Source organism: Anabas testudineus, chromosome 10 (genome assembly GCF_900324465.2).
Source record: "Anabas testudineus chromosome 10, fAnaTes1.2, whole genome shotgun sequence".
NCBI classification, from domain to species: domain Eukaryota; kingdom Metazoa; phylum Chordata; class Actinopteri; order Anabantiformes; family Anabantidae; genus Anabas; species Anabas testudineus.
The window spans coordinates 10,908,153-10,932,097 of NC_046619.1; the positions used below are offsets into that span (position 1 = coordinate 10,908,153).

A 23,945-nucleotide genomic window follows, 5' to 3' on the forward strand; every position below is an offset into this window, starting at 1 on the left:
CATTTATGACTCAAGTTGTGGCATTCTCTTACAAAACTGTGATGATACTACCAATATTGTGATCAATAATTTTATTTCCAGTTGTTTCATTAAGTAGACAAATAGTTGAGCATTATAAGAGATGTCCTCTCCTGGTGTATGTAGAACAGCAGAGGACATCCAGCAGGGGCACTTTGACATTTTTGGTCCATATACATTTTTGTTGTTTTAACGTTCACAGTATTTAATAGACATAGCTGGCAGTGTACAGAGACTGCATGGAAGCCTGATCAGCTGAGCCAGTGGGCTTGTACTCTCCTTTGGAGGCCAGGCCATTGATCTGAACAAAGCAACACAGGGGAAAGGGCAAAGTTAGATCTGAGTGTTAATCATCAGCCATCACACATGTGCCACACTGAAGCAAGACAAAGCTTTGTACAATCAATCATTTACTAGTCCCTATAAAGCCGAGTAATAAATGAAAGCTAGTTCTATGAACAGAAAACAACTAATTGATAGGTGAATTATTTATTAAAGGCTCCTCATCAGTAGTGATAGCTAGTCATCTCTGACGCTTACCTTGGCCCTGGTGCAGAAAGCGTCCTGTGAAGCCTTCTTGTTGGCAGTCTTGCCCTGCCATGCTGCAAGAGCAGAGGCCTGGAGTGCACGGCCATAAGAGAAGGTCAGCTTCCAGGGGCGGTGGAGGGGCACCTGATTGATGGCGTTCAGGTTGAGGGAGGCCTCTTCCTCACTCTGGCCTCCAGAGAGGAAGCAGATTCCTGAAGAGACACATGAACCAGTGAGTTACTTCATTTACTGAGAAAACAGGCTTAGAAGGAAAACTTGGTGTAATGAAACTCACCTGGAACTGCAGCAGGGACGGTGCGCCTCAGAGCAGTCACTGTAGCCATGGCAACCTGCTGAGGGGTGTACTTTTTAGGGCAGGAGTGTCCGGCAGTGACCATGTTTGGCTTCAGCAGCGTGCCCTCCAGGTACACGTGGTGATCAGACAGAGACTTGTACACAGCAGCCAGAACCTAGAGACGGGCAGCTTCATTACTACACCTCTACAGATGGGAAACATTTACTGCTGCTGGTCTTGTTGTAGGCTAACTAACCTTTTCTGTGACATACTGGCATCTCTGCAGGTCATGGTCTCCATCAGGCAGGATTTCTGGCTCCACAATGGGCACCAGTCCATTCTAGTTGATTAAATAAACAAAAGAAATTGACATTACATATTAATCGTCTTATCACTAGTGTAAAGAAAATTGCTCCCCACCCACACACACACACACACACACACACACACACACACACACCTGTTGGCAGATACTGGCATATCTGGCAAGGACATTGGCATTCTCAGCGATGGCAAGAGGTGACGGGCAGCCATTTGAGATTTTGAGCACACACCTCCACTTGGCAAAATCACAACCGTCCTTTTTATACTGAGCACAGCGCTCAGAGAGACCATCAAGACCTGCAGAGAGATACCACGTCACTGGATGTTCGTAGGATTACATACTTGTTTCGTACAAATCAGTGTAGCATTTAGAATTTTTAAAAGTTTTTAAAAACTTAAATTAGTTGTTTGACTAAACAAACAACTTCCACTTTCCATAAAAAGATTCTCCATCCATCTAATCCATTTTTACCTTGTGTGGTGGTCTCTCCGTCTGTTCCGTTCAGACCAGCTGTGCCTTTGTCCACCTGAAGCAAGAAAACATGCATAAACTCAACACACTAAAGACCAACACATGCACACAGGAGGACTGCACTCAATCTCAGCTCGTCGCCTCCTCACCTTGATGCCAACAACGATGCCTTTATCCTTGACGACTTGGGGGAAGAGCTTGCCGCTGTCTGATTTCTGGTAGAGTGTCTCGTGGAAGAAGATGACCCCTCCTATACAGTTTGAGATGGAGGCGTCGGAAGAGAAGAGGATTTCCCGGAAGCTGCGACGATTCTCCTCGCTGTTCTCCACGTTGATCTTCTGGAGGCGCTTTGCCATTGTGCCTTGAGGCAAGATCAATCATTTTAAGTTGAGAACTCTGCAAACACATCTCCCTCCCATGGAAAAAAGTGACTGAAACTTGGGGCTCACCTGTTGATTCATCTGCAGCCAGGATTCCCTTTCCTGGAGCCACAATCCTCTGAGCAATGTCAGAGAGCTCCTTCTTCTGCTCCGGAGAGAGGGATGGGAACTGATGAGTCATCCTAGAAAACAGAAACAAGTTATCAGACAGAAAACACTTAAAGACAGAATTTATTAGCAGGCAAATTTCATATTTCTCTCCCGAATCAAACAGTCAACCTATCCCTTAGCTCCTTTCTCGTCTTGCGTCACTTCTGTAAATATTTGGCTTCTATGGTTGAACTTTGGCCTCCATTCAGATAACTTCTGTCTCCTGTTTGCAAAACAGGTTCACAGTTCTCTCTAAGATGTTGTCTATATGACATTTTGCCAATGCTTTCTGCAGAGGAAATTAAAGGTCAGACAAATTGAACAACAGCAATCTTCCCGAGCATGATTTGCAGCACTTATAGTTGGTGTTTAAAAACAAGTTTAACACGGATGTGCTTGCAAAAAGCAGCAACAACCTTCGACAGTCAAAACATTTCAGATGCAACTATTTCTATGTAAAGCCACCACCAGTCACCACCAGCATGAAGGTAGGTTAAACAACCCAGCTCCATTCAAGTGGAGCGTGTGGACTTACTGATCCAGATCTCCAAACTTTAAAATAAATGAAGAGCTGAAACCCACATGTGCAACATTAAGTCTTTAACTGCGCTTAAAAACATGAAGAAACACCAGGACTGATCCTGCAAGAATCAGTGAAACGGATTCAACTCAATTTCCCTGGAACTAAAAAGCAAATCAGCAAAAATAAATGTGCGCAAAAGTAAAAGCAAAGAACCTGAAAGCAGATCTTACTTGGGTGTTTTTCTTAAACTGCGACAACGACACAAGCGGAAAACGGCCTCTGCAGCTTCCCAGCGATAATTGGGCTGATTTGATGATTGAGGAGGCTGAAAACTGTGTACAAAGCTCTATTTATTGCATGTTTGTGGCCGCGGGGAGGAGGTGCCCGTGATGTGGCGGGGCGTGCGTCCCCCCGGGTGAAGCAATTGGCCCTGTCAGAGACACAGGGGCGGTGTTTAACGCGGGAGGTGTCAGCGTGATCGTTTTCGGACTTCGGAGTTCATATCAGAGCATGTGTGGTGTGTGTGTAGGGGGGGGGGGGGGGGTGATGAGCTTGAGACACAATATATTGTCTGAAACAAGGCAAATCAAATCAAGGTCTGCACGCACGCATCACGCAGCCGCTGCAGACAGCGTCAGCGCTTCGGTGGATCAAATGTGATGAGAGAGCTCTGCTGCAATGTGGCAATTCAGGTTCCTCCGGGTCCTGCGTGCTGGTGGAAGTGTAGATTGCAGTGTTTTAGGTGACTATACTTTCACCACAAGTCACAGATGTGTGTCCAGTCTTCAGACTGTGGATGGGATTGAATATTGATATGACAGAATCATAATCGGTATAATAAATGACATCATTATATTGTGTAACTCACAGTCTCACAGGTCATTTCAGGTCTTGCTTTTAAACTATTTCACAGATTCATTCATCCTCCCGAACATTTTGCACCATGATTCTAGCTTAAGTTACTTAGAAGAATCCAAACTTTTTGCATTTAAATGTCAAAACAGTGCAAATATGTTCATAGTTTTTAGGTTGATATCTGATGACAGTGTGAATGAACAAAGGAGAAATGCATCTGCTGACAATTCCTATCAGCGTTTTAACCCAGGGGAACATTTTAGTCACTTTGATTTTATTATACTTAACATAAACTGCTGTTTCATCTTGATTCAGAGTTTTTATATATTGTGATCACAGGACCAGTTCCAGGCAATGAATCCGACATGCATGATATGTTAGTTTGAACCTTGTTTATCTGCTTAATTCGTCACATTGCTTATCAACCACGTCATGCATAAACAGGTCTCATATTGATCGTTGAAAGGGGTCAGTCCACGAGTGACCTCCGCTGATAGTGATGTTTGAACCCATAGGCTGCAGTGGATCTGGAGCTCACAAATAATGACAAGCCAGCTTTTACACAACCTGGACTCTGCACCCTGTGCAATGTACCCTTTAATAGTGCTGATCAGAGTTCAGTCTCTGTACATGAGTCCCTTTAACATCTGAGAGAGTCCGGAGAATGCATTCTTACATAATGAAAAGACTTTATCTCGCAGAGGGGTGCTGTGTCAAAAGATAGTTCTAACGGCTGCTAGTTTATTTGGTGCATTTTCCTAAATTGAACCATGTTTCATGAAATCACCTAATATGAACTGACCAGTACTAAACCTACGTTTAGGCCATAGTGAGTTCAAGTATACAAGCACTGGTTAGGTTCTGGGTCAAAATAAAAATAAATCTGTTATGTATAACGTGCTGCATGTTTGCACTGTACTTTATAGAAACTTTTGTCCTAGATAACAAGAGTCCAAAACCAAACTCTTAGCTGTGAGGCCGTGAGTCTTCAGTGCATGTTGACCAGGGTTAGTTTCCCTCCCTGTCGACAGGGGGCGCAGCGTCACATGAAGGTTGTCCTGCTTCGCTCGTTAGAACTTCCGTTTCCGAGAGGCAAGGAGACGCAACATCAACATCCACAGACAGATTCAGTTAATAACACAAAACTCGTAACAGTTAAAGCGGTGAGACTTCGGCTGTGTGTAGTTTATATTGGCAACTCTATAAAATAAATCTAGTGAGCTGCTGAGTCGGCATCCTGAGCACCAGCAGCACTTAAAACTGGTGTTAGCAAACGGCTAACGTTAGCCTAACATTTTCATTGATTTAATCATCTTGTTCGGGGTTTAAAATGTAATAGCTGATACTTTTAGGTATATGTCGTTTTGGATAATAGAGTTTTACACTTAAAGAGTGCGGCAGTTATTTTGGACCACTTAGTGTTAGCATATTAAATGTCCATTAGCTAACATTACATTATAGCTAACTGTCGTTCATTCAGCAAAGCCATATGGATGAGAGATTAGCTGTGAAGTCTAACGATTATCCTTTTTCACCTCTCCGTTTGTTTCAGGAGTCTGAGGATGTCGGGACAGAAGCGTCCTGCAGACCCCAGTGTTCCCTCGTCCTCCGGTGCACCTCCAGAGAAGCGGAGGGAGAGGGACGGGGAAGACGGAGGTGCCGGTGTCAGCGCAGCTGCCAGTGGGAGCACCGCGGTGGAGACGGTCATCAAACTCGGAGGAGTGTCAAACTCAGTGAGATAATCTTAATTTCCCGCTACACTGTTAATATTAATATAACCACAGATTTATCGATTGTTTAGCTGCTCTTTCTTTTTACACTCATGTATGAATTATTTGTTTTTCAGGAGGAACAAGACATCAAAGCTCTCCAGGCTAAGAACCGAAAGTTGGGAGAAGCCCTCGACCTTAGACAGGTAAATGTTATATAACGGTGTGTAACAGTTACACACAACGGAAGCTGCACCTGTCTCCCTTGTCGGGTGTCTCCTTCGAAAGGTTGATCTCTCTTGTTTTACAGGTGATTGAGGATGAGCTGCGAGAGCGAATTGAGAGGCTAGAGACCCGTCAGGCTACTGATGATGCCAGTCTGCTGATCCTCAATAGATATTGGAACCAGGTAAACACACACTGACAGAGCTCAGATCATGAAGCAATGACAGAAGTGACTGAACTGAACAAAACCACAACATGTAATGTCATTCTCCCTCCAGTTTGATGAAAACATTCGACTGATCGTGCGGCATTATGACCAAGCAAGCAGTGATCCTGAGAAGTCCCCAGCAGGTGAGGGACGTAGCCTGAAGCCAGAGACTCCAGAACCTGATGGTGACTCCAACCAGGAAAGGGCCAAGGACAGAGGTAAAGACAGAACTGCAATGGGACCATGACTTTGGAAATGAATAACAAGTATTACCAAATAAAATAAATGCAAAACTTTACCTGCTGATGTCACCCAGGCCACCAGGGAGAGACCAATAACTCCTTCCTGGCCACACTGGCGAGCAGCAGTAGCGAGGAGATGGAGGCTGAGCTTCAGGAGAGGGTGGAATCCAGCCAGAAGCAGGCCAGTCGTGTGGTGGAGATCTATGAGTGTCTAAAAAACACTGTGGACCAGCTGAAGGCAGAGTTAGATTCTGGAGCTGGTGAGATAAAAGCAGAGAACATGAAGAAGGACATGATGAAATTGCAATTGTGGAATAAAACTGAGGATGAAATATATTTGGGTGGAATATCATCTGATGTAAAATGGGATTTATTTTCTTTCCAGAGGACAGTGGCAGCTGGCAGGTAGCTTCTAAACTGAACTCACTACTAACAAATGAAAATGAGCGACTGCAACAGCTGACAGAGGACCTCAAGCAGAAGTACAGTCACATGACCAGCGAGGTACAAATTATTGCCATATGCATTGTTATTGGCGCGGCCGTATATTGTAATAAACCTTTATTTGAACCTTGGTTGCAGCTTCAAATGTTGTTTGCTTGTAAGAAAATTTAGATTAGGAGATGTTAATATTTTATGTGTTTCACCAGGTTTTTCGTCACTCATCACCTTTTAGTAAGAACTGCTGTGTTTTGTCTTTGTCCTCTGTCTTCACCAGTCCCGGGCTCTGGGTCGCGCAGTGAACAAAGCTGACCAGCGGATCAGTGAGCTGCAAGTTTTGATTGAGGAACTCCAGTGGGACATGGAGAAGATCCGTCGTAGAGAGAATCGACTCAATGCACACCTGAGTGAGATACTAGAGAGGGTGAGGATGATGAGGATTTATGTTGCATGTTAGGTGTATGATGGTATTCTGTCAATACAAAATGTCTGTTTAACACTGTTTGTAATGCATCACAGGTGAACAGCAAAGGTTATAAGGTCTGTGGGGAGGCCAGCAGTGTATGTGGAACCATTACTATTAACAAGAGAAAGGTAGGAATTGTCTTTTATAAATAAAGACAAAATATGTTGTGTCGGAAATTGCAAGTTACTGTGTTGTTGATTTTTTGTTTGTTTGTTTGTTTTTCATACCTAATAATTTACTACAATTCTTCCTTCTTCCCTGCAACAGTTTGAGGAAATGAACAGTGAGTTGGAGGAGAACAGGGAGCTAGCAGAAAATCGCCTCACTGAGCTGCAAAAGCTCCAGCAGGACCTACAGAATGTCCAGCAGGAGAATAGCGGCATGAAGGTAATTTCTTTATCAGGGGGTTTTGGTTTGATTTAGATTTTTTAGAATTATGTTAAAGACGTAATCTTTGTGTAAAAATTTCAAATTAATTCAAATCAACATAGAAAGACAGGATTCAAAAATTATACTTGCAGAAAACGCTGCATTAATGTTATAGTTTACCTAAAATCTGTCTGGTTAAACCTGCACATATGGAAAAAAGATGCTTCGCTAAACTGTTTTTTTTTTTTTTTTCTTTCTGCTCCTTTCAGACAGAGCTGCTGAGTCGAGCAGAGGGCATGGTGAAAGAAACGTCAGAATATCGCTGTCTGCAGTCCCAATTTTCTGTTCTCTACAACGAGTCTCTGATCCTAAAGTCTCAGTTAGATGAGACACGTGCTCGCCTCAACACTACCAGGACAGCAAGACTTCGACAGCTGGAGCACATGGAGGTTAGCTGCATGAGTGTGTGTGTGTGTGTGTCAGTGTCTATTTCTGTGACTTTTTTGTTATATTCTTACTGCCATTGTATCTGTGCAGAATGATGAGGTGGCTCTGCAGAGGAAGGTTCGTACAGAGGTGTTTCAGCTGGAGGACACGCTGGCTCAGGTCAGGAAGGAATATGAGATGCTGCGCATTGAGTTTGAACAGACTCTTGCTGCCAATGAGCAAGCAGGTAACTAAAAAGTTTTATGACCAAAGTTTGTAATTTGGACTAACACAGTTGAACCTTACACAATTTTCCTGCTGACAAATGGTCCTTATCAATTTTATTCTCACGCTCTCACTCCCTTTTTGTTTTTTTGACTGCCTTGTTTCAGGTCCTATTAACAGAGAGATGCGTCACTTGATTAGCACGCTGCAAACCCATAATCAACAGATGAAGGGAGAGGTGGTCAAATACAAGATAAGACTGAGAGAAGCACAGTCTGAGCTCAACCAGGTAGGTCATGAATTCATCCTCCTATATCACCTATATCACCAGCAACATTGTTTGTGCTACTTTAATACTACACCATACACTGCCTGTCCAAAAAAAAGTAACCACCTTGATTAACCTGAACAAATAGCTCGGTTAAATCTAGTCCATTGGATAATTACTGCATGGATGGTTATTTTTCAGCTGGCAACAAGTTATTTAACCCTGACTGATGCAGTGAGTAGCTTCTCCTTTCATAAACAACCATGTCAGAAGAGTGGTCTCGATCTTAACCCTGTTGAGAATCTTTAGGATATGGTGTAAAAGACTTTGTGCAGCGGTCCGACTCTCCCATCATCAATACAAGATTTTTTAAACAAATATATGCAACTCTGGGTGGTAATAAATATTGTGACATTGCAGGAAGCTTACTGAAATGATGCCACAGCGAATGTGTGCCATAATCAAAGCTAATGGCTGTCCAACGAAATATTAGTGTGTGACTTTTTTTGTATTTATATTTTTTTTTTTTTTGGACAGACAGTGTAAAAAGGTTATATTATCCCATATACTTAGACAATTCCAAAATATACTTTTGGAAATTGAAAAGTAGAAAAGAACATCACACTATCCAAAACCCAATAAAATCTGTTGCCTTTGTAGCTCCGTGCTTCAAAGGGCAACGCAATACTTCAATCCCAGTCAAGCACAGAGATGGATGTGAAGGATGAGACAACTTCTCCTTTGACCCCGGCTATTTCTGGAGAACCTGTGGTCAAGACAGAGCCTGACAATGGCTCCTCAACGCCCAACAGCAGTGGTAATTAACACCTTGTTTACTGACTATAAAAAGATGGTATTTGTGGTCATTTAGACTTATGGTGGACAATCCTGTTGATGATTTCTCCTTCATGGTATCTTACCATATTTCTACAGGTACCTCAGTTAAGACGGAGCCGGGAGCAGAAACAGAGGCAACCGTAAAGGAGGAGGACAAAGACGAGAAGAAAGAGAAAGATGAAAAGAAAGAAAAGGACACTATAAAGAAAGAGGAGAAAGACAGAGAGCGAGAGAAAGAGAAGGAGAAAGATAGGACAACTCGCATCAGCTGCAGCAGCAGCAGTGGTTTGATAAAGGAAGAGAAGGAGAAGCCAGGAAGCAGTAGTCAACTTGAGGAGTTGTCTGGGGATCGCCTATCAATGGTTGGAGGGTCAAAGAGGAAGGAGATGGAGCAGTTGAAGATCGTACGAGCAGAACTCAAGTAAGTCATATACAAACAAAATAAACGTATCAAATGTCTTCATTTAAAACTGAAAGGAAGCTTTTCCACTGTTGAGATATCCACATTACCCACAACTAATTTTATGTTTGTCTGATTGTATTATTAATTTATTATTTAGCATTTTTACTCTTAATGTTTGGAAAAAACAGCTAAAGCAAGGGGCAAAAGGGCAGTTAAGATATTTTTCAATCCACGGTAATTACTGTACTTTTAAAGAAAATGACAATAAAAAGCCCAGAAAGTGCTCTTTTTGTTTGAAGTCTGATCTTTAATTGTGGTTTATATCATTTTGAATGAAGGTTGATAGTTTTGTTCAAGAGTCTTACTGTGTCTGAGCAGGAAAGCCCAGGAGTCCCAGAGAGAGATGAAGCTGCTGTTGGACATGTACCGCTCAGCACCCAAAGAGCAAAGAGACAAAGTTCAGCTTATGGCTGCAGAGAAGAAGGCAAAGTCTGAGGTGATCATCACAGCACAACACTTTGTTCAAATGACAATACTATAACACAATATTAGTGGTGGAACTATTTATAGAAATTGGATATTTACATTATAACAAGTGTGTGTTTGTAAAAACACAAAACTGTCTACTGTATTTAATTATGATTATAATTTGGTCATTCCAGGGAGAGGAACTGCGACAGAGGCTGAGGGAGCTCGAAGAGAGGGAGAGGAGAGAGGGCAAGAAAATGGCTGATGAAGAGGCTCTGAGGAAGATCCGCTCTGTGGAGGAGCAGATCGACATTCTCAACAAGAAGCTGTCTATAGCCAAACAGGTGTGTCACCTGCTTATTTTGTTTGCATGCACAAATCCTCTGTTTTATTTCCCTTTTTTTCTGTGACACTCTGCCACCTCTGTGCTCCCTCTGCAGGAGGAGGATGCGCTGCTGAGTGAGATGGACGTAACAGGCCAGGCCTTTGAGGACATGCAGGAACAGAACATCCGCCTGATGCAGCAGCTCAGAGAAAAAGACGATGCCAACTTCAAGCTGATGAGCGAGCGGATCAAGTCCAACCAGATCCACAAGTTGCTAAAGGAGGAGAAGGAGGAGCTAGCCGACCAACTGCTCACTTTAAAAACTCAGGTGAACTGCGAGACAAGTGCCACCTGCAAAGACAGATTGTACAGATTGGGTTTGTCACATACACACAGTTTAGTTGTAGCAATAAGCTGTGGTCATTTCCTACATAGTGGCTATTCGGCAAACACATATTGCTCTACGCTAACACTAACACTTTTCAGTGTGTGTCTGTGTCAAATTTCCTATTTACCTTTTTATTTTATGTTTGTCTACTAACTCTAACTAGCTTTGCTTTCTTTTCTTCTTTTTTATAATAATCTTTCTTATAATAAAATCAAAAAATCAAAAATCTGGGACTTGTCAGGTGGATGCCCAGCTGCAGGTGGTGAGGAAGCTTGAGGAGAAGGAGCGCCTCCTGCAGGGAACTATCAGCACCGCAGAGAGAGAGCTGGCTCTGCGAACACAAGCTCTGGACATGAACAAACGCAAGGTAACACATAATTCAGTAGAGATGAGGCACAGATCCCAAAAAGGTTAGCTGTTACTGAAAACATTGTAACTCTAAAGATATTGTACAGTATGAAAAGTGCCATTCTCATTGTGGATAAATAAAAACATCTCCATATTCTACAGGCTCAGGATTCAGCGTTGTCGTCAGAGGAGTTAAGAACTCAGCTGGAGCAGGTTCAGCAGAGGCTCAACCTGGTCAGAGAGGAGGTGGTAGAGAACAGCATCTCCAGGGAGAAAGAGTCCTTTAATGCCAGACGAGCACAGGTAACAACACACACAAATGAACATGTATGCATAAATAAAGTTGTCATAAAATCCATTAACTTGTGTATTTAAGACAAGATGCAGTATTCTTAATCACAGTTGAATCCATGAAGGTTAATTAGTTAAAAACCAGTTTGTTTTGTTCTCAAATGAATTGTAAATAAAATGTGTCAGATGGAGCCCTTTCACTTAAAGTCGTGAACTGTAAATGTCGTTCAGGAGGACATCTCCAAAATGCGGAGAAAGATAGAGAAGGCCAAGAAACCTGCTGAGAAAATCAGCAACGGAGACGACATCCTAAATGAAGAAATTAATGAGTATAAGGTAAGATTCTGGTTTAAATGTAATGTTCTGTTAATGTGTGACTGTTGGCTGAACACCTACATTCACATGTGTGAAACACCTTGATTTGCTGTTTGACTGTGCAGTAGAAGAGAAGAGTGATACTTGTTTGTGCTTGCTAAATGTCGACATAGCACAACTGATAGCAACAGCTACAGTAGCCTTAGTTTGTTCAAAGGTAACAAAATCCAACTGCCAGAAGCTGTAAAACTCACTCCTGTACATGTTGTATTGTGTTTGTACAAAAACCAGAGTGAAAAATGTCAAATCTGTATTTAATTTTTTGGTTATGCACTAGACATTTCTTGCCTCTGAGCTACTGCAAGGAGGCTAACAGGAGGCTAGGCTAAAGGCTAAACACCAGGAAATGACTTATCCCCAAACATGAAATAGTCCAGCACAAAATCCCACAGCGATTTGTTTCATAATTTAGGCTTTGCACAGACTTTGCTGGCCTTTGGAGAGACCCCAGCTGTTTCCTCGTGTGTCCAGCTTTAGCTTGAGTCTTCAAACATGCCGTAACTTCATATTTATCATAAAGAATTGTAGTTATCATTTAACTCTTCAGTGTTGTAAGAGGGCAGAGTTATCTTTATCACTATAGTTTGCACCAATTGAGACCAGCTGTCAGTGCGATCACACTCTATTGACAGGAACACAGTAAAGTACTTAAAATTCTAACCAACTGTGGGAACATTCAGCATTACACATGAAATAACCGGCTTTGTTAGATTTCTGTAGCTCAAACTGCAGGCTCGTGTTTAGATCTCTCCAGATTGTGTATCTGTGCAATAAGATGTATGCGTTACCTGTTCTATTTCTGCTGTGTAATGCAGAGTCCTTGTGGTGTTTCGAATCAGTCATGGCCACGTCAGGGTTTGTAAACAGCCTCCGTATCATGTGGTGTGTTCCTAGTTAGGAACAGTTGAGCTTGAAGGCCAGTCACTGCTGCCCTAGATATGCATGTCTACTCATTACGAACCAGTGAGCTGAGGATAAAAATGGCTTCTTAGATTATTGTTCAAGCCATTCCCCTCACCCCCCTCCCTCTCTCCGTCTCCCTCAGGCACGTCTAACATGTCCTTGCTGCAACTCTCGGGTGAAGGATGCTGTACTGACAAAGTGCTTCCACGTCTTCTGCTTCGAGTGTGTTAAGACGCGCTACGACACACGCCAGAGGAAGTGCCCCAAATGCAACGCCGCTTTCGGAGCCAACGACTTCCATCGCATTTACATCGGTTAAAGCCGCAGCTCCCCAACAAAATACTTTTACTGAAAAAGGGTCAGCAAGTTGTGCAGAAGTGCAAACGCTTGCCAGGAGCAACACTCACCACTGTGCTCAAGTGTTTCCTCCTGAGTATGTACCACCCATCCTTGTGTATCTTCAGGATACTATCAGTGTGAAATCTTCTCAATGATTCCAGCTTCATAGGAACACAGTGATGCTCTGAACTGAACCGCTTTGATTTATTTTTGTATTTTTTATTTTGTTTACAGTGACTGAATACAGCTTCAGTATGCACTGTTTCACTGTATGTTTTCAAGTACTGGTACAAGAAGGATGCAGAGAAACAAGATAAGAGCGAGTTTGCATTACAGTTCATGCTGAGGTGTGTGTGTGTGTGGGCGTGTGAGTGTGTGTGTGTGTGTGTGTGTGTGTGAACATTTTGAAAACAAGCAATTACACAAACCAGAATACCAAAACCAGTAAAGAAAAAGGATTAGTACACTGAGAAAACCCATTTCCTCCCAGCACAGTGGACGGTTGTATCATGTTGGTGTTCATGTACATATTGTATGTCATCATTGTTTCATTTTTAAATTTGATATTTACTTCTTGTTCCAAACTGTTCTGAAGTCTCCTGACTTGATGCTGTGTAATTGCTGTCCTACTAGTCATTAAACTGACATCAAAAGTGTTCTGCTCCTGCCTCCATCTGTCAGACCCAGTGAATGATCGCAGCGTTTGACCTGCTGTAGTAGAACCACAACTCCCAGTGTGCAAATCTGTGTTTATCCCTGTGCAGAGCGCCTTCCTCCTCCTCTACCCTTCCTCCTCCTCTTCCCTTCCCTGAACATCCAGACGTGTGTGCGCGCTTTAAGCAGTCGTTAGAAACGCTGGAAGGAAGGGAGTGCCGTGCCGTGCCGTGCCGGAACAGCGACAAGGGAGCTTTTTAAGAAAAAAGGTTGTGCAACATAATCCAGTGGGTTTGATGCAAGCTCGGGTACAAGGGAGCACAGATCCTGAGTGTAGTGGAGCCCGGAGCTGAAATAAGAGGCTTTAGGAGACTCGTGGTGCGCAGCGTCACGTTGTTTCTGTTGTTTTTTTTGTTCAGCACAAAGCTGCAACAGAAAAAACTTTTGAGGACATTTATGGACTGTATGTTTTTTATGAAGTTTCCGCTGCATGTTGACTAATGATCAAACATCTCTACCCTGTTGGATTTGATCCTCAGCGACTTCTTTACCTAATATAGCCTCAGTAAATGCTGGAGTGTCCTTGACGGATCGGAGCGGTCCTGGATTGGGGAGCGCTGCCAAACTTCAAATTAAACTCTTCTTTTTTTTTTTTACCTAGATATTTTGCTAATTGGTGATTTGCATTCTTTATTGTGTTATTATTCCAGAAGTTGAATAAGTTATTTTCGTTTGCTGCCGCTTCTGAAGTGAAGCATGCTGAATTCAACATACCCTCTGTAGTCTACGGCTGCCATTTTTAAAATCTTTGATTTACAAGCTTCTCTGAGTCATTGAACACGAACTGCTCAGATCTGCTCACAACCACAGCGTTTAACCAGCGTACATTTATTTTTAGAAGAAATTTTTTCCTCCCCCATTGTTCTCAAATCTCTAACAAAAGGTGTTCCGTGCGTCTGGCTGTGGGCGCGGTTGATGTGCCATGGCTCGGTCTTTCCTCACCATCTATGTGCTGCTGGTACTGGGATTGGCGGTGTGCTGGGCTGGAGATGAAGCCGAGCAGGCCAAGCCGAGGGGGGAGAGCCCACCGGCGGTCACCCTCCGTACCCTGATCACGGGAACCTGCCAGGAGATCCAGCGATACGCGGAGTCGGTGGTGGGAACCGGCGCCATACGCTCAGCTGCTGAGGTACAGAGAGGTGGTGCTCCATCAGACCTTCATGCTCGTTTCCTTCCTACGCTGTGAAGTGGCTTCACACTCACTTCATCTTTGAATAGTGGAACGTACTCAGATCTAACTTTACTGATACCTCTTGTCACTAAGCTTAATCAATGCTGTGCTATACCTGATCACTAATTTTCAACCCACATCCTGTCACCCCTCCACATCCACATCTCCATCTGTCACACACATTTCCTCTCCATGCTCCTCTCTCCCATGATCCTTTCATATATCCATGCATCCCTTTCACGCTCCCTGCCTTCATCCTGCTCCCTTTTCCTCAGAGTGCAGTGTTGTTTCTTGAGTCATTGCTTGGTCAGGAGAACGTCTATTCAGTGGCCATGGTAAGAAACTTCCTCTGTGTCTTCATTTAGCCTGCTCTGACGTGGTCTCCTAAATAGAGTCCCCTCTCATTTAGCTCATGACAGGGCATAGTTAGTGCAGAAAGTAGGAGCATGACTTAAAAGAAGCCGTGGCCATTATGATATTTGCATGTGAGGCCACAATCTGTCCTATTTCAGGGCTCGTACTTATAACATTCAGTTTAAATACTGATAAGTAGGCTGAGATAGTTCAACGTGGCTCAGCTCTGAATGCAAAATATCTGGTGTGTGCATGATCCTCGGATGAGAAATATGAGTCACAAACTGAAACAGAAACTCACTCCATGTAAATTTAATTGTATGGATTGTTTCCCATGACACAGTTTTAAAGGATAAATAATAATAATTATTTATTATTGAATAATTATTAAAAGGTTAAACAAACCACTGGTCACTCACAGTAAATGTAATGTAAATGTACTAGCAGCTGTCAGTAGACTGTAATGTTAGGATGTAATCATTATCTAAATGACTGAGAAGAGAATTAAATGTATTTGTTATGACACATGCTTCACTCTCAACATGCTGGACAGACCTTACGTTTGTGCCAGTGTGAAGTGCAACAGGTGCAGATAAGATACACGTCCAACTTGCTTGAGCTATACCCTTGACCTTGCTGGGCGACGCTGTGCTGTGTGTGTGTGAACCTATTTGTGCTGCGTGTGATTTGCGGGGTGGCGAGTAAAGGCTGTACAGGAATAGAGAGGGGTGCTGTCCAGCTGTCACTCTGATGCACAGTTGTTTGCACAAGTCAACTAGACAGCTCCTCTTACTTAAGGTGCAGATCATCTGCACTTACTGTCTGTAAGAGTTCACCTTTTAATGCAGTCAGGTTCTGTGCAGCAGCATCATAAGTCATACTGAGGCTGGAGCTGAGGTTGTCTGCGTATATCCTCTGTGCATGATTAATAATGTGATCAGAATGAATGCTGCCTTTGTTCATTGTTACCATGTTTGAGTGAGTAAAGTGAAACATTTCTCCTCACTGCAACAGTTTCTGGAGATGGTGATCCGTTTCCTAGCTGAAGGAGCTGCAAGTGGCCTAAACGTCATCGCTGTTTACGTCACCGAGATCCTCAGGGTCACGGGATTTGATGGTAGGTACCGTACCAAGATGGAGGATGTTTATCTCACTACATGCAGAGAATTAGGAGACGACCTGTGGCAATGAAGTGCAAGTGAAACTATGCTATCTCTCTCCCGCAGGGCAATCTGTCTGCCACTCCTTTAGTTCTGCTTCTTCCTGTTTAGCAGACAGGTATTTTCAAGCTTTATTCCTTATAATAAAATACCTAAACTGAATTTTGTTCCTCTGCAGTTGCACTGACGCTACCCCACTTCACTCCAGAAGGTGTAACAGCAGTTGCCCAGTGGGGTCTGGTGGCTCTCATTGGCTACTGGGTGCTGACCATCATTCTGCGTCTGCTGATCGAGGTGGTGAGGCGGGTGTTCTGGGTTGTGAAAACTGTTTTGGCACTCTGGCTTTTTGGACTAATGGTGACTGACAAGACCGCCAGCGCAGAAACCACAGCAGTTCGACTTGCCGGGCTGGTGCTGGCGTGTGTCCTGTTGACTCTGCTCACATCCAACCCTGAAAAGTCTTGTGCAGTGGAGCACCGGCTGAACTCCCTGGAGAGCCGGCTGAAGGTAGCAGAGAGGAGGAAAGGAGAACAGTGACAAGAGAGGGCGGAGGAGGAATTAGTTAAGATGGACAAAGGCAATGGTTGAGAAAATAGTTAGCATTGATTGTTTCTGTATGTGTTTCAAACTGTTGTGGGAAATAAAGTTTCTGGGATTTATAATCAAACTTTCTCTTTGTTTGACTTCAGAGAACGTCCAAATACTCGAACTCCACCAAATATCTTCAATATGGTAAATAAAAGTAGTCTGAGACACAAAGCTATGAAGAATGTGCAGTAGACTAATGTACATCGAGGACCAGATAAAAACAAACTGTCCTCATTCTGTCTAAAGTTTACTTGTTTTTTTTTTTCATTTAAAACAAGATGAGCAATTTATAATGCTGGCAGAGGCTCTGTGAGACAATACTTATGTAAAGCAGTGATTTAAGCTACATCTGCGTGCTAATATCCTCACTATAACAGTACTTTACATTTATAATGTGTAATACTTACAATGTTAGCATGTTAGTACACACTAAGTTACACTAAATACAGAGTACGTCTGAGATTAATGAGAATGTCAAATATTTGCAGAAACTGACATGACGGTGGTCTTCGATAAAAAATTAGCACATACTCTAAAACTGAAATAATACAGCATCAAATAGACGTTCACGTCTTTGATGTCTCAGTTTCTACTTCAGCCCCGACCTGATCTGTTGACATCCCCTACAATCCCCTGCACCCTGCTGCTTCCCTGACACTCAGTCATGTGGAAGCACCAGCAATCATCACAACTTGTGTGAAACAACACTGCCACAATGATTAGTCCTGCAAAACTCACTTCACTCCTACGCTTTGCTGTGGGGGAGTGCCAAGTGGGCCACATATGAGTTCACAGTGAAACTAACTGAAAGGTTTCACGGCCTACCTACATTATCACCAATGCCAGGAACAATGAAAATGTGATTCTGCGTGCATTGTTGTTAATATGAGGGTCTGACAGAGGCAACGTGTTATTTTTTATCCTATACTGTCACTGTTATGATGTTGGAAAAATGTTCATATTTAACGTATATAGGGGAAATCAATAAAAAAATCTTGGGGTTTGTTTGCTCCAGTTACATTGTCACAGGATTTAACTGTGATTTTCAGGTAGTTTTTTCCTCAAAACATTTTTCACATTCACCTGTTACCTTGGTGCCATAGAATGCAGAAAAGGCGGTGCGGTTATCAAAGGCTCATTATCATTTAAAGCAACAGCTACCTCTATGCACTTGTTCTGGGAGTTGTAAATATAGTCTATATACATATTATATATTTTTTTCAAGTAGTTGTGTAATATTAAATTTAGATATTTAGTGTTATTAAGCACTGTCTTGCAAACCAAGATCAGTATGACACAGTTCTAAAGTGAAGAGACATATGCAGGTTGCACTGTAGGTGTTTAGTTCTACATAAATCATAAGGTGGTAAACATGAGTAGATTTTTAGGATCATTGAGAGTAACTGTAACTGTTTCTACAGAGTATAGGTCATTGTCTCACACCGGACAGATTTGTTGCTCTGTATTTCCCTTTACAACACACAAAAGACCCATTTTTTAACTTGTGCTTAGTTGTGTTTGCCCTGGGAACCAGTTTGTATAGGGGAAGGAATTTATTTGCTTGGAAGAGCTTTTGGCTGTGTAGTGACATGTTGGGTGGCTGGTGCTGTGTTGTGTCATAGAGCTACATGCAAATATTGTATGTTTTAAGTGACAAAAAAAATATAAACCATATAACACAGTATCATTAGCTTTAATGGACCTAATATAATATCTACAAAAAGAAGCTACAAATACAGTGTATCATGTTCACAATAAGACTCCAGTTACTGCTTAAAAAAAACCTACATAAAACTACTTCACAATTCATATTTACACAGCAGACATAAAACATGCATTTTAAAACATTCAAAAATGAACAACAGACATCTACTGAAGAAGTCATAATAAAAAAGGCTAAATATGTATTATATTCAAGTGTACATATGATAGTGACAGATAAAATACAGACATTAAATAAGCATATTGCATCAGTAGTCATATCTTTTGAGTACTGTCTTGTACTGCACTTAAGGCACAGTGCATGAGTGCAGTCCAGAGGTGTCTTAATGCCACTGTGCCACTCCCTGGTGAAAGTTAGCACAAGAAAAAGGCAACTGGTGCTTGTGATATTTTCATAATGATCAAATCCCTACAATATATTTTAAAAACATTTGGATGTCCATATGTGTGACTCACCTAGTTCACTGAAAATGTGTATATAATAACTATTTACTGTCTGCCACTTTTTTATACAGACATCTTTAAAATTATGAGGCTACTCTTAGTTTTGTGTCTTCCCTGAAAATGTTGTCACAGTAAAGCTGGTCCACAATACAGTCTGTATTTCTAACACAGTTGCAGGAATAGGAATGGAATTCACTAAGAACTGTAACCTGATAGTAAGACACCTGAGCTACTGCAAATAATGCAAACTCTAAATTCAGAGTAAATGGTTTGTGTTGAAAATTCCCCTTTCACCTTTGGGTTCGACCTTGTGATCGTTGCGTACAAAGTGTAATGGCCTGCTCATCACACATGCCTTTGGATATTGCATGTGGATATTGTACATGCATGAGGAGTCGAAGTGTCTTTCAATGTAGGTCCCATAAAAACTGCATATTAATTTCTTGAGTAAAACCAACTGACAGGCAGCTGTTGGTAAATAAGCACATTTCCCCATTTATATATTTGATGTCACAACACACACTTTGTCACAGTAATGCATGAGTTTGCACGAATGATTATAATCCAATGCTATTATTTAAAGTTGAGTTTGTCTGAGGTATAAACATCACAGTAACCTGAGTCTGAACTGAGTGGGAAAAAAGAGGGAAAGGTCACCCCCTTTAGTTCAAACCGTGGCTCAATGTCAGAGCAGAGAGGAGCAGTTGCAGCATCCGGCTTCTCAGCTGGAGCTGAAACCTGGAGATTAAAGGGCAGAAATGTCACCAGCATTATCACAAGCAGACTCAGACACTTAGATTGAAGACAAATCTAACACGATAACATTAGATATAAGAGCTCCTAATTAAAGGACATTAGGGAGACTGTTTTATGAACAGCAGCTCTGTGTGTTGCTAGGCAACATGGCCTTTATTTATGAATTTCTCAAAAACTGCAAATGTTGGAACAATTGAAAGACGAGAGCTAAAATCACTGTGAGCAAGTTTCTCCTATTGCATCAAGACAAACCTACCTAAGAACAATTGGAGTGACAGTATTAACAGTGAGTCGTTGAGTGGCTACATCAAGTGGCAACTGAAGAACCAAAGTTAAACAGATAATCATGTACAACACTGTACGTTGGAGAGGGCGTGTCATCTAATGTCAACCACTTGTGTATTTTTTGGAAATGTCAGAAAACGTTTGTGTTTTGAGACTCAAAATTACGACCAACACGGTTGATAAATAAAAATTTTTAACACTATTGTATTTTTATTTATTTTGCGTGTGTGAACTTACCTCAGAATAAGAAGATGGCATATTCCCAGTAGAGTGGTTGTGTACCTGCAGATTGAAGCAGCACATAACGCATCAGCAGTGGAGAGAGAGAGGATAACATGCAGATCTCAAGTGTTAGGTAACATAGAAAACTCGCACTAACCAGTGGATCAGTTGGTATATAAGGAGGCACAACAGGGTAGGGCGTCATTGTAGGTGGACTGGATTGGTCTTGCCCTGGTCCAGCAGGTCTATTATACTGCAATTTATATTATAAAAAATAAGGTACACATGATATCAACAGCAGGAAATGCGATTTCTCAGTACTGTATAAGCACACGAAGTGGAAAACCGTTTTAACGCAGATCGTATTCACCTCATGGAAATTCACAGCAGGTTGAGCAGCAGTCTCAGAGTCGTTCTTTTCAGAAGAGCTCTTCCCACAGCAGCAGCACTTCACGCAACAACAACCGATAAGTGCAACAATGAAACCAGTAACGCCTATAGCCGTGTAGAGTGGGTCTTTGTGTGTTTCTGAAATGAGTCAATCAGTGCGTTAGTCAGGAATCTATCATCTTTCCCAAATGTACGAGCCCTATAAACTAAAAAAAACTGTTAATAGATAATAGATTTAGATTACAATTAACAGTTATAGTATGTGTAAGAGAACAAGACATTAGGTACATAGGTTTTAGGACAGAGTGGGTGTTGCTGGCTTGAGGACATTGGACCGCTCTTTTGGTTTATGACATGTTTTGAGGTTAAAAACAAACAAGAAGCTAAAATAATGCTAGTCATAATCTACTTACTTATTACCAGTTCCACCTCTAAGGCCATGTCGTCATTCTGGTCTCTGATCTCAAAGCGTCCCTCGCATGACATTTGGACGGCCTTATTGAAAATCCCACATGGCTTTTGCAGATCAAACCCTGTACAATCAAACCGATACAAGCCCTCCTGCAGCCTGCCACGACGAACTAATCTACTTATGAAGTAGCTCTGTTCATGGTCATTTTTTGGGAAGAAGTAAATGTTGCAGGAGTTCAGCTGCAAATCAAAGGTGAAGCTGAGTTCTTCATCAGGATACAGTGTATACAACCTTGTGATTTCTGGAGGAGAAGATGCACAAGACAGAGGATCACAAAAACTAAAATGTCTGTACAGTGAATATATGAAGCCAGCTGTGTGCAAAACTGGAAATGGTACAAAATAAATATATATCTTTTTTTTCTACAAGCATAAATGTGATATAAATCTTTTCATCTAATTAAAGAAAGCATATAGGCTCTCAGGTTTCCCAACTGTTAAATAACACCCATTAGCCATGTAATCATAGACAGTGATACTTGTATTTGATGTTTGCTGTACTTTGACCAATGCTCAGTATAATATTACACTTGAATGCTTAAAACCAAATGATCAAGTCACAGCGTCTTGACAAAAAGACAAAGCAAACTAGATAAACTGAGATAGGGAATAAGATCCTCACCTTTCACATCAATGGTCTTTGTGGACAGTGTTCTCTGATTCTTGTCTTTCAATATGTAGCGGCCACTGTCTCTCTGTGTTAAATTATTTATCACATAGTAGGAGCCTATCACATGCTTCCTACTGTCGAAACTGGCTGGAGGCTCATCACGTTTCCACAAGACTGTCACCTCTGATTTGTACACAGGCTTAAATTCAATGGAGTGAACATTGGGGTCCAGGTACATCCTGTGTGACGTCCCATAGTCCTCCGATACTCCATGTGAGAGGCCTACAGCAGAAAAAAAGCAGTACAAGTTGTATGAATGTATGATGACATTACTAGACTTCTTGTGATCCCACTACATGCAGGACTTTTTAAATGACTTGAACATGCACATTTTAGCATTGATTAAAATTAAATGTCCCTCTGTAGGTAATATACTTATATAGTGATGCCTAAATAGATGCACTGTGATACAATACATCACAGTATATGATCACGATATTATATGTACTAACTAGTGTATATTTGTATTACTGCTACTAATGCTTTTCATACAGTGGCAAAAAAACTACACAGAGTTTTTAGGGTGAGTCCAGCCTATGGCCTATGACTTCTGACTCTACCTATGATGAATTATTTACTCCCACCAATCATATTTTTATGAACTAATACAACCCTCCCTAACATGTAACGGTCAAAAGAAAATTATTGTTCGAAAGCTACAAATTCTTAAATCCCACAGGACTCAATTCTGAACTGGGACACAAAGCGTTTTTGCACACGGGGCAACACAAGTTTTTTAGATAATTCAATATGAACTGTAATTACTACTTTCACACACACACACACACACACACAGCATTAAGTGGTCCACAGAGAACCACAGGAGATCCTTTCTCCCTGTGACCGTCAAACTGTAAAACCTCTCCCCCCTCTGTAAGGGGTGGGGGAGCTGACCAATTCTTGTCATATATCTGTGGTCATTCCACCCTGGACTATATTTATTAACCTAGTTTCATCCAGCTGACGTATTCTGTATATATACTGAGTTTTCTACATTGATGTTATTCTGTACTAATGTGGGTGTAGATCTGTTCTGGTTGTGGTTCTTTTCTTTCCGTCTGAGTTGAGAGCAACTGTAACAGGACAAAACAGTTTCCCTCTGGGATTAATAAAGTTTTTTAATATTGTATTTTTATTTTCTGTTTCTTTTTCTGTAAAACTCTTGGTTTATTGTTGTACTGAGGTGATAGGAACAGTCTGATCAACCAGTGCATCGACTTTATCAAACTGTTGACAGACTGATAAACCACTCAGACTGTTTACAGTGTTTGTTTACAACGTGGAACAAACGTGGAGCAGGCGACTAGTTGACAAAACAGTCATAATACAAGCTGTAGGCTGTGTGTTGTAGTAAACAGGGCCCATCTGACATACATTCACACACTGGAGAACCGTGACTACAGGCTACATTTGCATGTTCCGCCTTTTCTGTGGTGAAATGTTATTAGCCCTCACATGTACTGTCGTACACTGTGTGCTGGGACCTATCTACTATCTGATCTGTCGTACGAGCAGTTTTGAACAAAGAGGATTCGTCGTTTTTATTAGTACTCACCCACACAAACAGAGGATCCCAACAGCAGCAACACTATCATTATCTTCCGTGGTTTGAAGTCGAAAGCCCGAGTTCGACCATGCAACTAGCTCCTAAATGCCAACGTTCATCGAGATTTTGACCTTTAACTCGATAAATTCACAGTAGGAACCCAGGACGTGCAGCGTGTTTATGTAGGAAACCGTGCAGGGCGTTTTCATTCAATTACTAGTGATGCATTGGAGGACTGTCGGAATTTACAGGTGTTACGCAAAACTGACAGAAGTCACTCACTGCCAACTAAGAACGGTATCCTACTGTGTTACGGCTGCACATGACGTCATAAGTGCGCAAGTGATGTCACGGTTAGAGTTAGACATTCTGGAAAAGTGGTCATGTGTTCAGTTTTTGGACCCAATTTTCAGATGGTAGAGCTATAAACTGATTCTATAGCCATCATCACACACAAAATATCCTTGGTTAAACCATTTTATTTGTACTTTTTTAAGTGAAATCTGGAAACTTTCACTTAAAAAGTCATAAGCCATTAAGAAGTATAGGGCTCCTTCTCCAGAGTGACAGTCTGGCCCACACTTTTAATAAACTGGAGATGATGAAGGATTAAGTTAATTATGTAACAACCATCAATTAATCCATGTACAA

At 41.8% G+C, this 23,945-nt stretch overlaps 4 protein-coding genes across 5 annotated transcripts; 2 read left to right on the forward strand and 2 right to left on the reverse strand.

The window, feature by feature from the left end:
- Positions 1–54: 54 nt before the first annotated feature.
- On the reverse strand, positions 55–3,062 carry aldob (aldolase b, fructose-bisphosphate). The gene is made up of 9 exons (XM_026357833.1): positions 2,921–3,062; positions 2,087–2,199; positions 1,787–1,998; positions 1,638–1,692; positions 1,302–1,462; positions 1,098–1,181; positions 842–1,016; positions 559–758; positions 55–319 (listed from the first exon to the last, which is right to left on the reverse strand). Exons 2-9 carry the CDS (start codon positions 2,196–2,198, stop codon positions 224–226), a joined length of 1,095 nt encoding a protein of 364 aa, XP_026213618.1. The 5' UTR covers position 2,199; positions 2,921–3,062; the 3' UTR covers positions 55–223.
- A 1,564-nt stretch (positions 3,063–4,626) lies between these two features.
- Positions 4,627–13,457, forward strand: rnf20 (ring finger protein 20, E3 ubiquitin protein ligase). Of its 2 annotated transcripts, none has more exons than XM_026358153.1 (22): positions 4,627–4,708; positions 5,098–5,278; positions 5,392–5,460; positions 5,565–5,663; positions 5,758–5,905; positions 6,004–6,189; positions 6,315–6,433; positions 6,648–6,794; positions 6,890–6,964; positions 7,104–7,223; positions 7,475–7,654; positions 7,743–7,878; positions 8,024–8,145; positions 8,785–8,941; positions 9,058–9,382; positions 9,743–9,860; positions 10,027–10,176; positions 10,273–10,485; positions 10,787–10,912; positions 11,056–11,196; positions 11,416–11,520; positions 12,605–13,457. In XM_026358153.1, the coding sequence occupies exons 2-22, from the start codon at positions 5,108–5,110 to the stop codon at positions 12,779–12,781; spliced, it is 3,084 nt and encodes a 1,027-aa protein (XP_026213938.1). In that variant the 5' UTR covers positions 4,627–4,708; positions 5,098–5,107; the 3' UTR covers positions 12,782–13,457. The 2 variants fall into 2 exon arrangements, with proteins under 2 accessions (XP_026213938.1, XP_026213939.1); XM_026358154.1 differs by having other exon boundaries at positions 4,639–4,675.
- Positions 13,458–13,601: 144 nt separating this feature from the next.
- LOC113161110 (transmembrane protein 109-like) lies at positions 13,602–16,867 on the forward strand. The gene is made up of 3 exons (XM_026358631.1): positions 13,602–14,644; positions 16,055–16,157; positions 16,379–16,867. The coding sequence occupies exons 1-3, from the start codon at positions 14,438–14,440 to the stop codon at positions 16,735–16,737; spliced, it is 669 nt and encodes a 222-aa protein (XP_026214416.1). The 5' UTR covers positions 13,602–14,437; the 3' UTR covers positions 16,738–16,867.
- Positions 16,868–18,462: 1,595 nt separating this feature from the next.
- Positions 18,463–23,496, reverse strand: LOC113160070. The gene is made up of 7 exons (XM_026357122.2): positions 23,304–23,496; positions 21,701–21,970; positions 21,021–21,320; positions 20,588–20,745; positions 20,375–20,470; positions 20,233–20,277; positions 18,463–19,692 (listed from the first exon to the last, which is right to left on the reverse strand). The coding sequence occupies exons 1-7, from the start codon at positions 23,341–23,343 to the stop codon at positions 19,528–19,530; spliced, it is 1,074 nt and encodes a 357-aa protein (XP_026212907.1). The 5' UTR covers positions 23,344–23,496; the 3' UTR covers positions 18,463–19,527.
- Between the last annotated feature and the right edge of the window lie 449 nt (positions 23,497–23,945).